The sequence below is a fragment of the Moschus berezovskii genome, chromosome 13 (assembly GCF_049115385.1).
Source record: "Moschus berezovskii isolate FMDL1 chromosome 13, NW_MosBer_1.0, whole genome shotgun sequence".
Classification (NCBI taxonomy): domain Eukaryota; kingdom Metazoa; phylum Chordata; class Mammalia; order Artiodactyla; family Moschidae; genus Moschus; species Moschus berezovskii.
The window spans coordinates 34,588,978-34,607,560 of record NC_142472.1 but is presented as its reverse complement, the minus strand read 5'-3'; the positions used below and the strand labels follow the sequence as shown (position 1 = coordinate 34,607,560).

The following is an 18,583-nucleotide window of genomic DNA, read 5'->3' as shown; positions in this document are numbered from 1 at the left end:
TGTAAAAAAATGATCTACCAAAACACACAGTCTGTAATAAATAAAGACTAGTGATTTTGTTGATCATGTTATAAAAGTTCAAAAAGATACTGGTTAAGAAAGTGGAGGCTGAAAAAAAAAAAAAAAGAAAGTGGAGGTTGGTCAATTTCCTAAATGTTTTCTCCTATCTCTGGCACATTTATATCTATTTATCTATCCATCCGTCCATCTCTCCCTCCAGTGTTAAGATTCCAGCACTGTACTTCATTGCTATCCTTATTTTCCCTAAAAGTTATGAAAGTTATGATTTGTGTTATGTTAGTAAATTCCTTTCCAAGGAAAACTGGATAGAGTTTTTAGACCTTAGGTATTTAGACTGTCTTTCCCAGGTCAACACTATACACACTTGTTAGACTTTATCACTGTATAAAAATGTACAGTGGTTTATTGACATGTACATTCCAATATGTTTACAGCTGCGAGATAATGAGGCACACTCAGTATTGCACTTCATTAAAATTTCAGGCTCAAACTTAACCTAGAAGTTTAAATGAAATTGCATTTGTAATTTAGTAATTCTTATACAGGACAAACATTGATATCTTTATATACAGTGATACTTATTACATTTATATGCCATCCTAACACAATTTTTTTTTTTTAAATAACAGTCTAGGAAATAAAACAGAATATTCCTCTTTTTATCCCCACCCGTGATGCAATTGTACAGGATTACAAAAAAGGCAGTATACAATAAACAATGATTATTTTTCTTTTTTTTGCTTGAAAGCCAGCATCATTCTTAGTCCATGGGCATGGCAATTCTTTGATATCAATTATCTATAAATGTCCAATGCTTCACAGGCCAATGACGATAATGGCCACATGCAAACACCTCACAAGTTTGATGTCTTGGTTCAAAAGAAGATAAACTGAAACAATGGGGAAACTTTCCATAGCAAGAATTATGTACATGGTATTTGGCATCCTTCTTGCACTGTGAATGGTTCATTTTTATGGATGTAAAAATGGTCCCGTCCTTATCCTGAGCAGAGTTTAAACTTCACCACATCCACTTGGGAGATGAAGGCAACTTCTCTCTCTGTAGACAAAGGAATCTGAGTGTTCTAAAAAGTGTGAGCATTTCTGCACACTCCACAACCCAGAGCAAACTCTTCTCCAGTGGGAGGATGAACAACATGGAGAGGACATTCGGTTCCTTCTAACTGTTTGCCTTTGGGACCTGTATACATTTTGACGGAGGCAAAAGAATATAATTAAAACACACACACATACACACACAAATTTAATGTGATGGTAAAAAAATAAGAATAGTAAAATTAAAGTCAAAATGAAAGTAAAAACACCTGCAGAGGTGTGTGTGCTTACTGTTGAGGTACTGTTCTAATATAACAATCCACTTGATTCTCTAAGAGCCGCAGAGGCAGAAAATATCCCATTTTACAGATAAGGAAACTGAGGCAAAGTTAAAGTAACTATTCTGACTTCTAGGCCCTCATCAATACCTAACTCACAAGTGCTATGAAGAGTAAGTACCCTGGTACCAACAAGGCAGTCAATAAATTTTCTAGAAAGGAATGGACAGACAGAGAGATTCTCTTCTTCAACTTCTTAATCTGGACTCCTGTCCCTGTCCAGACAACATTGTCCCCTTTTCACACCCTTCTTTCGCTGACCTTAGCTCAACACTCTCCCTCCTGCTTATCATGACCATTATCCTAAACACTCTAGTCTCACATTACTCTCATCCTGCTTCTTTCAAAGTCATAAAGTACTTCTACTGTAAAAAAAAAAAAAAAGTTTTTAGAGGGAGAACAATCTTTATTTGACACAAGCAAACAGCAGAGTAGCCATACTAAAAAGAACCCAAACAAACCCTACTCATCTTATTATCCTTGTTTTGGAATAGATAATATATTTCACATGGTTTAAAAATAAAAATACTTTAAAAATTACACACAAAAAGAAGTCACCTTTGCCCCATTTTTAGCCAGTTTTTCCTAATTCCTGCAATAGTTAATCAATTTTATTAGTTTAGGAATTTTTTGCAATGCTTTTTAAATGCAAATAGAAATAAATATGAGTATATCTTTTCGTTTCCCTCCTTCTTACAAAAGGCAGCATACTAGGCACATTGCTCTGATTTTTCATTTAATAGCATCTCCTACAGATCTTTTCATTTCAGTACATAGAAACTCCATCCTGAGTCCCTTTCATTTTTTAATAGAGCACAGTAACTAGCATTTAACCAACCTCTTACTGGATACTTGCATTGTTTACAGATTTGTATTATTATAAACAAGGATGCAATGAATAACCCTGTAAGTCTGCTCTTCAGTATTTTTCTCTCTTACGTAGGTGTATCCCCAGAAGTGGGATCACTGAAGGGTAGATAAACATGCAACTGTGAAAGGGACCTCAGGGTTCTGCCGTTTGCGTGCTGATAAGCAACGGATGCAAGTGTGTGTTTCCTTTCCCAGCTTTAACAACACTATATACTGGTGTATGTGGTGTGTGTTCCGTGTATATTTTCACTAGATTTAGATTTTGTTTTGTTTAGAAAATGTTCACATTTTGTCTCCCCTTCCACTGCTCTCACTTCTGTTCAGCCTGGTTTCCACCTTACTGTGATCACTAGCCTCCCGACCTCTTCTGACGTTTTCAGTCTCCTTTTGTTTCACATTCACTTTCTCTCAGCCTGACCTCCAAAGACCATCATTTTCCCTGTATTCTCAGTGGCTTCTTTAATTCCCTTGGCTCTCTGATGCTCACTCACTATGCTGCCGATTCCCAGCCATTCTAGATTAAATCACTTGTCCATTTTATGTGCTGATTCCAGACTTCATTAAAAAAAAAAAAAATTCACAGCTGCTCACAATAAAGTCAGATGTGTGACTCCCCCCCAAAACCCCCCCCCATAAAATCCTTTTAAATGGTTCTATTATCAATTAATAATTTCAAACCTCTCAGGGCACTTTTAGTGCTGCGCAGCGATCTTTCTACTAATCCTTAGCTGACCTCCTTCTCAGTCCCCACGCTCTGAGCCCCTCGCTCCTGATGGTCATCTCTCTACTTCACTCACAAAGTCAGAAGCTTACAAGGGCTGAGGAATTCCCTTTGTTTCTTTAGGACAGTTTGAACGGGGTTTCTGCCACTTGAAACAAAGTGTTCTCATGGGATCATTAAATAAAACTAGAGATCATGTACATCATAACCGTATTTATAAATATTGAAAGCATACCTGCAGGACAGTGTGGAAGTTCTTCCTTAGGAATGCTAGTCATTCTCTGAAAATCATCATGACAAGCATTACAAAAATGTGTTGTTCCAAAACAGAAAAAGACAGCTACTGAGCAGCAGTAGCGACACTTATACTCCAAAAAGTCTGTGCCATGTTTTGGACACATCTACAGCGAAAGAAAGACAAGATTATGGTGAGTCTATTTCAACTATACTTAATATAATCATATACATAGCTCAGTAATTCATGCTTTGAGAGTATACACAGCTCTCAAAACTGACTGAAAACTTGATGATACATACATTAAAACACTGAATAAATGTGTGGCTTGGCCCAAAAGGTTTGGACGAAGTCCCAAGTTTAACTCCCAGCTCCATAATAACCAACTTATTTAATAAGCTATCCATATAATTTCTCTGTGAATGCTTCTTGGTCAACAAAATTTAAAACTTATTAATATTTCTTTTATCTCTCATTCTCAGAGATGTACTGTTAAGATTTCATTGAAATGGAGAAAATCCTAAAAGTGTGCCTGCAGGTTTAAGAAAACGAAATAAGCAAAATTTATTACTTGTTGATATATGGTGATTATTTTATGGGATACAAAATTATAAAATGCAATACCAATACCATCCCAAAGAGATAATATATACAGATGATCTGGAAAATTATACTCTGCCCTATAAATCTCAGAAAATACTGGGGAAGAAGCCTACTATACCCTCCCCATGATATTATATTAGTAGTCTAAAAAAATAGATGTTTAACATTTCTAAACTGTTCCTTCAAATAAAATGTTCTCCCACCTGAGCCCTGGACACATCAGAACAGGCACCACAAATGAGTTCTCTGGGATCATAATCATCCCCTTGTCCAGCCTCAGCATCACAGCGAGCTTCACCGCCAAAATATGCCTAAGGAGGGAAGACACTTAGATTACAGCAGGGAACAGAGAACTCTGCATGGGAGGTTCAGTGTGGCTGCAGTGGAAGTGAAATCGAGAGGCCTCCGAAAATATTGTCTGTTAGACATTCCCTTGCAATGCCAAACGGACACCTATACAGGATGCTGCTGTAAGAAACAGATCAGGACAAGAAATATGGTTTCTGCAATTCTGGAATGGATTCATGCTTACAGTAGGAAGTTCAAAGACTGAACTGTGATAGCAAAATAACAAGAGTGGATAGTACTCCAAATAAAAATCAAGAACAGGATATTAGTAGTAAAGAGAAACTATGCTTTTCCAGGGCAAAGTTTGAATAGTTTTTCCTTTTTGAAATATTAAATACCATATTCCCTTCTACTCCTCTAAAAATATGCCTAAAATAAATATTAGTGTAAAATTATAATCTTGAGGTTAATGGGAAAGAAAAAAATCAAACATGATCATATAAAAGTTTTTAAAAAGGAAAGGCAAATTTAGATATTCCGTTCAGAACACTGCTCATATGTACAGAGCTGAGTTTGAGTGAACACCGGGAGTTGGTGATGGACAGGGAGGCCTGGCGTGCTGTGATTCATGGGGTCGCAGAGAGTTGGACACAACTGAGCGACTAAACTGAACTGAACTGACACTGTATGCAGGAACTCAACAGTATCTAATACAGATACTTGAATATATGAAATTATCACAATGGGTAATTTATCTGTGTTTGCTTTGGGCACAAAATAAATCCAACAAATTATAATTGGGGCATTCTGCATATATAACTTGTCTCACAGCCAAAGAAACTGTATCCATAATTCTGTATAAATGAGTCAATAGAAAGTTATTATCTGTACTAGAAAACAGGTGGAAAGACAAGGCTTCATTGATAGGTTATAAATGGTCATGCACTGGCGAAATCAGGCCTCAGAAGTATTTCATTTGTCCTGGGGGCCTATTCCAGCTGTTTCAGTTTTCGAGATTCCTGGCTTGGCTTCCTAGGCATTTGACTGTCATCTGTATGGTAGCACAATATTCATTTATGAGATCCAGTACATTAAACACAGATAAATAATATTTTATTCTTTGTAATAAAATAATTCAAGGTTCACAAATAAATGGTACACACTGGTCTTTCCTCGAGTGTGGATATTTGTCTGCCTTCCTGGCTTTCATCTATTTAGCCTGCCATTCATTATCTGTATTTTCTTTTCCTTATGTTGAGAGACTATGCCTCTTTCATATACTGATTTCTTCCTTCCTTCCTTCATTCTCCAATTAACGGCGCCTAATAAGCACCAACTACTGGAGGTAGAGAAATTTAAAAATTGTCTTCATCCTCATGGAACTTACTAAGTGGGACAGAGACATGTGACCATCACTGTGATGCAGAATAAGAAGGGTTAAGATGGATGTATTCAAGACATCAGAATGGCGTGGCAGCACTGAGGCACGTGGTGGCGTGGGGCGCACTACAGAGGAGAAACCTGAGCCAAAGCCAGAAGTGTGAGCAGACAGATTTGATCATGCATCAGAGCATGGTGGGGTGGGCCACAGGTGAGAGCAAGATGCAGAGCAGGCGGCAGAGAAGAGCACTCCAGGGAGAGAAAAGCCTGCAGGATGGCATGCAGGTGTCAGTGAGTGAGCAAACACGGCCCGGTTTGGGGAACTGCAAGTTGCTCCGTAATCTGCTGCATGGGGCACAAACGGAAGCATACTGGGAGACGAGACTTGGAGAGCTGGTGTGTGTGGCGGGGGGCGGGCTACAGGATTGGAAGCAGAGCAATGACACAGTCAGATTCAACATCGACTAGCAGAGTTCTCAGTGTGAAGCATGGAGTGGAGCCCAGAGAGAAGGTTCCTCCTGTAATTACCAAAGGAAATGATTCAGGTCGCTGAAGACATAGTAAAAAGGAAAAAAGCTCAGAAGAGATTGAGAGGCAGAACCGACTTTGTTCATACAGACTGGAGATTGACAAGAGTCAGAAGTATCTGTGAGAAATCTAAATGTCTGGTAGACAATTGGATATTTGTATCTAAATCTCAAAAATTTTGGAGGGTCAGAACAATACAGGTAGGCAAAGGCATGGGTCTGCAGGTCACCAAAGGCACGGAGGTATTACTGGGCTAGAATGGATGGCTGGGGAAACAATATGTAAGAGTAGGTGAATAAAAAGAAACTCTGCGAAGCAGTTAAAAAGGAGTGACCAGAAAGGCAGGGAGATACCAGGAAAAGTCTTGTCCTGGAAACCGAGGAGGTAAGGAATTTTAGAAGGGAAAGGTCACAAGAGTTAATTAAGCAAGAGAAGTTTATTCAAGTAACTGGATTCAACAAACAATACTGATGGGAAGGATATTATGTAGAGAAATATTTCATGTTCTGGAAACAATTTGTATATATTAAAAAAAAAATCCCAAAACAAAGAAAACAAATTCTACTTGAAGCAGAGCACCAAACGTTTTCATTTTTAACTTCAGACTGAAGGCATGTGAATAATTAGACATAATTTGGCAATTCAACTTCTTAATCACACAGGTAATCTCTAGTTCTTAAAAACTTATGATTAACAGCGTACCTTTCTGCATTTGTAACAAACATAATATGCATATCTATTCATGGCGTAGCCAGCGGGGTCGTTGTAAAATCTCACACCAGGAGTTGTGATAGCTTCACTCTTATGCAGACCCTCGTATTCCAGTCTCATCAGGGCTTTTCTTCTGACATCCTCATAAAGCTCTTTTATTGGATCAAGCAGGTCTTTTAACACTATATGATTTATCTTGTTCTGAAATTAAAAAAAAAAGAACATTCTCTACTCAAAAGAATCATTTATTTATTAATTCAACAAACACTTAGTGTTCATCTAAGTGCCAAGCACTGTGCTAGGAGATAATGAAAACATTTCCTATATAAAATATCATTCAAAAATAATCCTGGACAGTCCTCACAAGCCTGTATTTTCCCAAGAGCAGCGAAACTGGGGCACAAACATGAAAATTCCACTGTATCAGCTTCATATTTCTGAGTATGAAATATATCTCCTGCGGCCTTAGCTGTTCCTGGAATGAAAGGTTACCCTGCTGCCACAAACATGTGTGTGTGTGTGTGTGTGTTGGTTCCTTGGGGGTAGGGTAGGTCACATAATAGAAATGAACAAATAGTATCTGTTACTTTCCTGTATCATTTCCGAAACATGATTTTTCTCTGCAGTACCAAACGAGAAGGGAGGGAAAATACTATTGTCTTTCTGAACGTGGCTCAGTCTCAGCAACGGCTGTGCTAAGTCCATGTTACATGCTACACGCCATGTGCGAGCGCATCCGTGAACAAGCTTTTGTGTTAAGCACTGTTAGCCTGCCAAAATAACCGCTACTCTGGTCACTACCTTTGCAGAGATGTGTCAGAATGTGGAGAATTTTCTCCTTATTTTCCCTGCATGCTAAGGAATCTGTCCTAATGGCACTTCAAGCTCAGGTTTTACTCTTTTATGGCAGCTGTGAGTACCGACTGGCACCGCAGGCTCATTCTTCTTCTGGGTAGTCATCCACTATTATGTCATATGGTCTGAACCCTTAGGGGTCTGAAAGCAGTGATGTGTGCCCTTCAATGCATGACAATATCTACATCAATTTTCTGATGTAATAGTTTAATTAGCTTTTAAGGGACAGTTAACGTCTTGAACTGTATTATAATAGACACAGATCTTATAATATCCTTAGGTATGACCTGTGTGAAGAGAGAAGAAACTGAAGGGGGCTGCTGATACACAGCAGATGGGGAAGGTCACCTAGAAATGTTGCCACATGTTTATTTTGAAAGACAAAAGATGAAGACAGAGATGAAAATAAATAGAAAGTAGATAGTGCTTTCCATACCTTGCAAATGGGACAAGATATAAATCCAAACGTTATCCTTGGACCAAGCCATCTGTTTTCCAAAACTCGTCGACAGCACTGTAAGTGGAATACGTGACTGCAGTCCAGCTTAAAGGAAAAAAGGAGAAGGATATAACCACATGTAATAACCATAAATACGAGTAACTGACAGATTATTCAATGTAGGGTGCTACTTAGAGCAGGTAAAAGCAAAATCTAGAAATTTAGTAGAATGAAATTCCAGCACTTCTGTTATTCATGGGACATTACGAACTAGATCTTCAGCTTCTCCCAATTTTTACTATTTATGTATCAAATATCACCTTATAGAGAGTAAGCTGGGTTAGGGAGAAATGAGAAATATTCAGTTTTATATCTCGAAGAAACTATTGATTAAAAAATTTAAGATTTGTTTTTGAGAATACTCATTGTCTTAGAATCACAAGAACTGAACATATAAACAAACAACCAGTAAATGTTAAAGAAAACCTTACTGAGCAAATTGTAACTTCCATAATATTACTAGTATATTACAGATGTATATATACACATTATATATAGAGGTATGTATTATTATGCACGGATCAATTACATAATGCTATAAAATGCCATGCTGAATTTTGGAAATTAAGAAGAGAGAAGTTATTGAATAATTCTTTTTTTCTCCCTTATGAACACTTTAGGCATTCACTTGACTACACAGGCTCATACAAACCACAGATGAAAGCTCAGTGTACAACATGGACACAGAACAAAAAAGAGCATTTGCTCTTTAAGAAACTGGTAGACATTAGTGGGACAGTTTCACCCAATTATAAGAAAGAGTCAATCACTTGTTTACTTGATGAGTATACTTATATTTCTTACTGAAAAATCTAGACACTTAATGCTTTAAAAGCACAGACAACCTGAATGGCCGGTGCGGCTGAGAGTGCTTCCGTGAAACAAATCATGCACATGTCATCAGCGTCCTGCTTCAGGGTGGCAGCATTTTTATCACAGCCGTGTAGACAGGGCAGACAGTGCTCTTCGTTTTTAACACCTCCACACGGATGGCCACAAGGGTGGGTCTTGCTACAGGCTATCTTAGCATACTCCTGTGAAAGGTGAGTTACAAACGGCACAGAAAATGTATTAAAAAAAGGCAAACAGCCTGGTAATTATATCCAGTATGTTAATTTCCTAAGATACTTTCCAATAGGAAATAGAAGGCTAAATAACCATAAAGGAGTTATTTTTATTCTGTTTGAATATAATTTAGGATTATTAACAAAGTTTATTTTTCTTTTAATGTGATTAAAAAAAATTTTACTCCACATAAAGGGAAAGCTGATTAAAAACTGAACTGCAATTTTAATATATTTGTTATCATGCATAGCCAGGAAGTAAAAAAAAAAAATCCTGACATTAATCATTCAGTCACCAACTGTGTGTGTGTTAGTCACTCAGTCATGTCTGACTCATTGCGACCCCATGGACTGTAGCCCGCCAGGCTCCTCTGTCCATGGGATTTCCCAGTCAAGAATACTCGAGTGGATTGCCAACCAACTACCCTTCATCAAAATGGGGATTACAAAAAATACATGTATCTTTCACTATCTGGACTTTATCCAAATTCTTGTTAACTAAAGTGAATAATCAAAAGTATTTGGATAGCATGGGACATGTATAGATGTTTAGGCTTAAACAAATTCAAGGAAACAAGTGAATAAAATCTGTAATGCAGCCCATAGATCTTTATCTGCTTTTAGCACAGAAGAAAATGTTAAATATATACAGTGGTGACAGCTGGGAAACATAAAAGAGATTGCTTTGGGTTTGAGGGCTTTAATTGATCATTCTTCAGCTTTGGTAACACATCCAACTCTTGACATGGGTAATGTGCTAACTTAGAAAACGAAAGTGATTCTGAGCTCAAACTCTCACTTATATCAAGTGAAGGTGTCATGAGGGAACACATAAGTAAGCTATTCCTTACTGTGATGGCCCAGTGACACACGCACCTGGCAGTCTGCATCAGAACAAACACTGCCAACAGCAGATAACTCTGTTCCACTTCTGGAGCCACAGAAACGGCATGCCTCCGAGCTACTTGTGGTGGGTTTTCCTAGGTGCAAGCAGAAAAGAAAAATCCTCCTTAAGCATATGTTTTCTACACATTTTACTATAACTAGTTGAAAGAAAAAAAAAAGCAAACCAGGAATGTATCACTTGCAATCATTGAGAAATCAGCCTGGCAGTTTTGCAGCCGAATGGCTGTAAGCTGCCCTAATTACAAAGCAAATAATCATACACACACAAAAGGATAAGAAACTAAAGAGCTATCTGAAGCCAAATAAATTATTAACTGATTTATTTATACTTTACCACAGAAATAGACTAGTCAAGACAGCAGGTCGAGCAGCTATGGTCAGCTCCCTCATTATAAGACCACAATATCAGACAAAATATGACAACAAAAATTAAATAAAAATACATGGAAGAAAGAGAAATCATTCAAGTACTGCTCCCAGCAACAATATTACAAGGTATAGAGAAAAACTATTACCAGGGGATATGAAATGTGAATAACAGAAAAATTCCCAGAGAACTGAAGATAACAGAGCAATCTGAAAGGAATTTAAATCTATTTGAAAGAGCTGAAGAAGGAAAGGAATCCATAAAAGACCAAAAGGAAAGAAAACAAGATCTGAAAAATACAGACCAAGCTCATTATAAAACATAAAATACTGTATACAAATCTAAATATAATAACTCAATTTAGCAATATTGACAGAAAATATATATTAAAATGAACAGCTTATATCATAATTACAAGGATGGTTCAAACACTAGAACGTTTACTAATGTAATATATGGTATGGAGGAATAATAGGAGGAAAAAAAAATTAGCAGCGAGAGAGGAAAAGACTATGCTCTTGGAGCATGAAAAGTTATTTATATTTAAATTTGTCAGATTTACGTCTAACCCCAAAATTAGGAATTTGTGTCAGTCAGATAAACAGCAGACTAAAGAGGTGCTGAAAATTGGGAATTTCTAAGATTCAATGTACCTTTAAGCTGAGAATACTCCAGAAAAAAATTAAAAAATGAAAAATTCATGTTTCAGATAAAATGACTTGCTCAAGGTCACACAGCTAGTTTATAATATAGAACACTGATATAAAAATATAGATGGTGATCAATGCTGTCATAATCACTTATCAGAAAATACTCAAATTATTCACATTAAATAATTAAACTAACATCTAGTTTAACCATAATCAGTAGGCATGGTTCACTCTAACTTGCTAGGCATGGGTCAGTACTAAATCTGTTTACCTGTGTGTTCTCGGAATTCCACCATTGCCTTCATTGTTTTAGAATCTGCTAATGCCATCAACCAGAACAGTTTGGTTCTGCCACAACCTTCATGAAGGTCAACCTTTATAGCTTCTTCTTCTTCCTTGAAGACCTACAGTATCATTAAAAAAAAAAGGGAAACAAATTTATTACTCTGAAAGAAGATGTATAAAATTTAATTATGCAATAATGAAAACAGCTTTAATTTATTAAGCACTCTAAGAAACTTTAGGTATTTCTAGTCTTCTCTTTAACCTTCACAACCACCTCATTTTTATAAATGTGGAAACCAAGTCTCAGAGATTAAACGACGTTCTTGATTGACACAGTTGGTAAATGAGACAGCTGGGAATTCCACCAAGGTCTTTGATTCCAAGGTCCATTTTTTTTCCCCAAAATACCAAGTTTCTTTCCCACTTTCTCTTTCCTACAAGTCTCTTTCTCACTGAATATATTTTATGTTCCAGACACTGTTATGCATGTAATTGCAGAAATCATCACCTGTCTTTGATGAGTTTTGGTTCGCCGATGAAGATGAAGGAATCTGTCACAGTCAGTACATAGGTTTCCACATACATTGCACAAAATGATTGCTGCAGTTTCACCGTCATCATGGTTATCACACATTGGCTAGGAAAGGACATTTCCTTACGTTACAGCAGATTAACCAGAAATACTCATACACCCTGAATGTGATTTATTTACAACAGGATCAGATTGTTACTCTGAACTCTAATAAGAATTTGAATGTTAAACAGAATTATGGAAAATGTATTTAATTATAAAAAATCCACAAATCCATGATTAATGGGCTATGTATGTTCAGTGATGAACAAAATAAACATACTTTTTTTTTTAGAGACTTAAGAACATTTCTCCTGTTATATTCAAACATTCTGTATGCTAAATGAATAAATAATGCATTTTTGACACATGAATGTTAAGGAAATGTTTAAAGGGCCTATATATAAAGTTTTTCCTTCTGGTGAAACAAGGGATACTTCACAAACTCTAAGTACATTTGTGAATAAATCTCATCTCATGTTGCTCTCTTACTGCTTTATTTCCTTCTTATCATAAGACATTTTAGTACAAAATCTAGATACAGAATCAGAGTCTGGCTAAAATCAACTTTTGATATGATGCAAACATGACTCAGAGGAGAAAGGAGAAGTTTTTTCAATATAATTAAATCCCCTAATATACTATGAAGAGGAAACCCTAACTGCAGAGACTTGTAAGATGAACTTCGGCCATGTGATACAATTTTCCAAGAGTTCCACTAACTGTGCATTTTGACATGTGGAGTAAAGCTAGGCTTAAGCTTAGTATAAAGAAAAACAAGCTAGATTTGTATAAAATGCCTCTGATCTTACCATTTGTTTCTGCTGTCCATCCTTTCCCATCCATCTCCCTGAGGAGAGGCGGTCGACATGGTCCTGGTCGAGAACGCACAGTGAGGCCAGAGCAAGCCAGAGCTGGTGAAAGGAAACGTGGTTATACCACCGACTTAGAGAACTCGGACTGCCACAGCTAACCAATGTTAGCTGGACTTGAAAAAGTGTAGGTCCCCAGGGGTACTCAGGTCTTCCTGATGTGGTAGCAGGCACACACGCCCACTACTGTGTGTGCCAGGTACATAGTAGGAACGCAAACATGTACTGAATAGACTTGCTCTGATGTACCATTCTGTTGTTTTTCTGACATATAAAATTACCCTTTATTATTCTAATGTGTAAACAGCGTATCAATACATAAATTTATATACTTAATATACCAGTGTCTCCTATAAATTTTTCCACTTAGTGGCACTGAATTCCAAGGAAGGTGGTAGAAAGGGCTGTTGAATTTTTCAGTCCCATGAGAACTGTAGTAGTAAGGGCTTCTCAGAAATCTCTGTATGCACCTAAGAGCCTAGTGCCAGGCTTGATACACTTTGTCAGGAATAAGTCAACATCTTACAACGTTTAGAAAATTGTCCTCAAATACAATTTGGAATTTTCTGAGGCTTAAAGCATTAAGTTTCATTTTTACATAGAATATTACTTCACTACTGAAAAACAGAAAATGACTCAAATGTTTCGACTCTGAGAAGTGCAAATGACACTGGACATGGAGTAAAGAGAGAAGACAAGCGGGGAAAGAAAAACCAGAAGAAAAGTGTGCAAGGAGAAAGGTGAGAGCCAACTGCAGAACCTGTGCAACCTGTGTGTTGGGAAAGGGTTGCAGAGTCACACTCACTGGCAACATGGCATCAACTGGCTTTCTCTGCCCAAGGGAAATACAAGGTATCTTCTTTTTCAGACTTCTGAGGATTACCTTAGGCAGTTTCCACCAGTTTTTACTTCTTCCTAATGCTGTCACACTACCCTGCTTCAAGGAAATGTCAAATCTCTTTTGGAAGTGTATGGGACATGATACTAGGTAGGTTATAATCTACAGTACATCTCTCATTTGAAGGATGCAATCTCACTTCCTGAGAGTTTCTGTCCCACTGTGCCTTGCACACACTTTCTGATTTTTAAAAGTAAGGCCTACACATTCAGTAAGTAGGGTTTAGGGCTCTATTTTAGGACAACTGAGTTATTACGGAGGAAGCAGGTAGGGGCCTTGTCTTTAAAGGATCGTCAGTCTATCACAGTGTCACACTGATACTAAAGTTATCAGGAAACATCATTAGAAACATAGTACACTGACATATAGGTAATACAAAATCAGTATATCCTTTTCGAAATCAGTATATCCTTGAATAAACAGTGAATGAAAGTCGCTTAGTTGTGTCTAACTCTTTGCGACCCCATGGACTAGTCTATGGAATTCTCCAGGCCAGAATACTGGAGTGGGTAGCCTTTCCCTTCTCCAGGGGATCTTCCCAACCCAGGGATCGAACCCAGGTCTCCCATATTACAGGCAGATTCTTTACCAGCTGAGCCACAAGGGAAGCCCAAGAATACTGGAGTGGGTAGCCTATTCCTTCTCCAGTGTATCTTCCCCACCCAGGAATTGAACTGGGGTCTCCTACATTGCATGCGGATTCTTTACCAAGTGGAGCTATGAGGGAAGTATATCCTTAGCTCCCTTAAAAATAACAAAAACAAATGACAAAGAACACATAACAGTAACTATTAAAAATTACTATGCTTAAGCTTGTAATACAAAAAAACCCTTCATACTTTTTCAATAAATACAATATTTGATATGAAAAAATAGTGAAACAGGTGGAGAAGGGATGGATTGGGAATTTGAGATTAGCAGATCCAAACTATTATACAGAGAACTGATAAATAGCAAAGTCCTACTGTATAGCACAGAGAACTATATTCAGTGTCCTGGGATAAACCATAATGGAAAAAGAGTATGAAAAAGAATATATTTATATGTGAATCACAGTAGAAATTAACACAACACTATAAATCAACTATATTAAATAAAGTAAATTTTTAAAAAAAGTAAACTAAGCTGACTTACTGATTTAAATTTGTTTAAACCTATAAGGAAAAAGAACATGCAACAACAATACAGACCACATCAAGGAAACCTACCCTAGTTGTTGCAATACACCTCACTGGAGATCTGAACTCCTCCTCCATCTTAGTCAGGGCAATGATGGTTTCTGCAATGGCATTTTTTGTCACTCTTGACCACGCTTCTGACAAATGACCCTAATGAGCAGGACAGAATAATGCGATAAGCAACCAGATAGGTATAATCAAAGCAGAAAATTCTGTTCTTTTAACATCCCTCACCAAAAAGGAAACTTTGCTAGTGGAATTTTAGATCAAGGGCATACTTTAAAAATCCTTCACAACCATATTATAAACTCAACCTCTAATTACTATTTTGATGATTCACAAGAAAAGTATGTAAAAATTTAGGTTCCCAATATGCTTTTCCTATAGAATTCAAAGGCATTCCACCTTACATTTAGATAAAAACATAACAAATATTAAGGTGTCTATGGCTCAGACATTTTGATCATGAAACCCTGTTATTTAACATGGAACTCACATATCTAAGCTGATTTGCTTTAGAGGAGTATTACTGGAACCCAAGAGCATAAATGGATTTAAATTAAAATTACAACTACCTTAATTTGCTAACTTGATTTTTACTGAACACCAACATGTCACTACTATGAAATTTTGGTATTCCCAAACATCTTTCTTAAGTATGTTCATCCAATGAACTATTTGAGAACTGAATTCTCAATTTCTCCCACTGAGGAAATGTCCATGCTGCTGGAAAAGCGACAGAACTTCATACTTTTCCAGAATATGCTTACTAATCTCATATCCATGTGCTATCAATCTTTAAAGGGACAGCTCCAATTCCAATTCCTCTTCCTCCAAAATGCTTGCCATTTACTCCACTTCTCAGGATCTACTTATCCACAGTGTCTTGCCCTCTTCGGGCTGGACTCCTGGAAGTATGCGAGCCAGGCACTCTGAGAAGTAATTACCTTTCCTCCACACTCCCGGATCTCCCCACAAAAGCAAAACCTGGACAGCAGTACAGGACATTCAATAAACCGTGACAACAGAAAACAGAAAACTTCACACTGAAAAGGCCTTTTCTCCTTCAGAGTCTTGGACTCAGGCTGCTGTGTAGGGTTCAAAGAGTATACTTTGTTTTTTAAGCTTTAAGTCTTGGAAGACTTATGGAAATATTTCTCAAGCAAATTAATTGGGAAGCTTGAAATGCACACAGTTTACACGAAGGGAAAAATTTTCACCAACTGAAAAGACAAAGGGTGCTATTGTGAACTTACTAAACAGAGCCTGTGAATCAGGCAAAATAACATGAACGTTGTCCTAACAATTCGGTAGACTGATTACGCTTCTTGTTTTGTTAATCAGGTTTCTACTGGGAACTTACTGCGGCCATATCCTTAACAAGTTTAATGATGATCTCTGAGATCTGGGTAGGAGTGGAGCCCTTCATCCACCAATGACTCTCACCTCGACGGATGTAACTGCAAAGAAAAGTCAGCATTTGTAAACCAACCAGTAGTGTTACAAATGAATAAGACAAAAACTTTTTAAAAATGATTCAATCAGTTAGGGCATTTTAAAAGAAAATTAATCACAACATTACTCATAATCTATCTCTTCAACTCTAAGAGCGTAGCTATTCTGATATATGTTCAAGTATTTCATTGTTTATTATTATAAATATAAAATATTATTTTTGCACGCATCTTTTAGAACAGTACCATTCAAAATAGATCCACAAACACAAACTATTTGTTACCAGTCCACATAAAGATAAGAACTTGCATCAGAATATGTCAACTATATGACTAATCTACTACCGTTTAATTCAGCTCACATTTTTAACCCTGGCAAGACTATCCAGATGAAGGAAGTGATACACTTATAACATTCTGGTGCTTAATGTCATGAATTGGCTCTTTCACTAGAATTATTCCAGATGTCCTTAACCTTCTGCTGTTATACACAATTCTGTAACAAACAGCCCTCTACAATATCTTTGTGTACATGTATGAACATTTTTTGAGAGAAACAGTTCTACAGAAGTAAAATTGGTAGGTCAAAGGATATGCAATATTTTAAATAGACGGATGTTATCAAACTGACTTCCAAAAAGGTTTTAGCAATTTAATTAGATGTCAGTTATGCCAATGCAAAGATATTTCACTACTGTTTTAATCTACATTTCTCTGACTACCACTGAAGCACCTTTTCTTTTATTTATTGGCATTTGTAATTTTTTTAACCTTTTCAATTATCTTTGGCTGTGCTGGGTCTTGGATGCAGCACACGGACCCTGGGACGTCGCACACAGTCTTCTCTGCCACTGTGGCACGTGGGCTCCAGAGCACGTGGGTCTGCAGTTGCTGCTTGCAGGCTCAGTAGTTGCGCAGCGGCATGTGGGATCTTAGCTCCCCAACCAGGGATTGAACCCACGTCCCCTGCACAGGAAGGTGGATTCTTAACTACTGCACCACCAAGGAAGTCCTGGCATTTGTAATTTTTCTTCTCCGAACTGACTATTCTTGTCAGAAATCTGTATTAGTTGTTTGTTTTTTTCACTGACTTGTAGTCATTCTTCTAATATTATGACTAATAATTCATTGCCTGCTGTTAAAAATATTTAACAGTCAAATATTTTTTTCCAAGTCAGTTGTTCGTATTTTAAAAACAAACAACTTTCACTTTTATGTAGCCAAGCCTCTGAGTCTTTTCCCTGTTACTTCAGGTTCTGTGTTTTACTTAAAGACGTCTTCTCAAATTGATGATTACAAAAATATTCTATAATTTGTCCTAGTAGAGTTTAAAAGCAAAAATATGTGAAGTTTCAGTTGATCTCAAGTTTATTGTGTACATGGTGAGAGGGTCTATAGTTTTTTGTTTTGACTTGGGAAGTATTCTAACATCATATACTCAGCAAATTTTTCTTTCCCCACTAATCTGAAAAGACACTTTTATTATACACAGCATTCTCTCTTCTATTTCTGGTAAATAAGCAAACAAGATGGAATCTGAAGTGCCTGAAATCTTCAAAGAGTAGCTCACTCTTTTCTATTTTTGTACCAAAACAGATGCAGTGACCCACCTGGAATTGAAAATCATCGGGAGGGTGACTGTTGTCACTCCTTTGCCCACGGAGGTGCCAGCTGTTCCTGTGATGGTGGTTCCTTTGGCTTTTAGCTGTACTGTGAGTGCTTTGGCAATGCATCCTAGAAACATGTCCAAGATACCTAGCTTATTCCAATCTCCTTTCTCTGTTGAGTGAATAATGTCACTTATATCTGCTGGCGGGAGAGACTTGACTCCTATAATGCTAGCCAGACGGTTAGGGGTCACTTCAGGCAAAACTCGTCTTAGTAAGGAAGTCACCTGGTACGGAAAGTAAAATAATTCTATTTAAAGATTTGGGACTGACATATACACACAGCTATATTTAAAATAGACAACCAACAAGAACCTATTGTACAGCACAGGGAACTCTGCTCAATATGCTGTAACAGCCTAAATGGGAAAATATCTTGAAAAAGAATAGATAACACGTACATGTGACTGAATCACTTTGCTGTCCACCTGAAACTAACACAACATTGTTAATCAGCTATACTTCAATTTTTTAAAAAAAGGTTGGTGTTTTAATTATTCTTTTTTTCTATTTTGAGTTCAGCTGCCATTCTATGACTTCAAAAGTTTTGAGGACAGAGAAATGAT

At 37.2% G+C, this 18,583-nt stretch overlaps 1 protein-coding gene across 11 annotated transcripts in view; it reads right to left on the bottom strand.

Moving 5' to 3' along the window:
- Window positions 1-374: 374 nt before the first annotated feature.
- The window catches only part of MYCBP2 (MYC binding protein 2), a 277,882-nt gene continuing 259,673 nt past the window's right edge, over window positions 375-18,583 (bottom strand). For all 11 annotated transcript variants that reach the window (XM_088842669.1, XM_088842670.1, XM_088842671.1 and 8 more), the window contains 13 exons: window positions 17,961-18,244; window positions 16,260-16,356; window positions 14,927-15,046; window positions 12,761-12,862; window positions 11,886-12,014; window positions 11,364-11,496; window positions 10,046-10,149; window positions 8,951-9,139; window positions 8,043-8,150; window positions 6,743-6,952; window positions 4,048-4,155; window positions 3,242-3,407; window positions 375-1,222 (listed from right to left, as the gene is read on the bottom strand). In XM_088842669.1, the coding sequence (XP_088698795.1) occupies window positions 1,107-1,222; window positions 3,242-3,407; window positions 4,048-4,155; window positions 6,743-6,952; window positions 8,043-8,150; window positions 8,951-9,139; window positions 10,046-10,149; window positions 11,364-11,496; window positions 11,886-12,014; window positions 12,761-12,862; window positions 14,927-15,046; window positions 16,260-16,356; window positions 17,961-18,244 (1,866 nt within the window). In that variant the 3' untranslated portion in view covers window positions 375-1,106. The remainder of the gene's footprint in view (window positions 1,223-3,241; window positions 3,408-4,047; window positions 4,156-6,742; window positions 6,953-8,042; window positions 8,151-8,950; window positions 9,140-10,045; window positions 10,150-11,363; window positions 11,497-11,885; window positions 12,015-12,760; window positions 12,863-14,926; window positions 15,047-16,259; window positions 16,357-17,960; window positions 18,245-18,583) is intronic.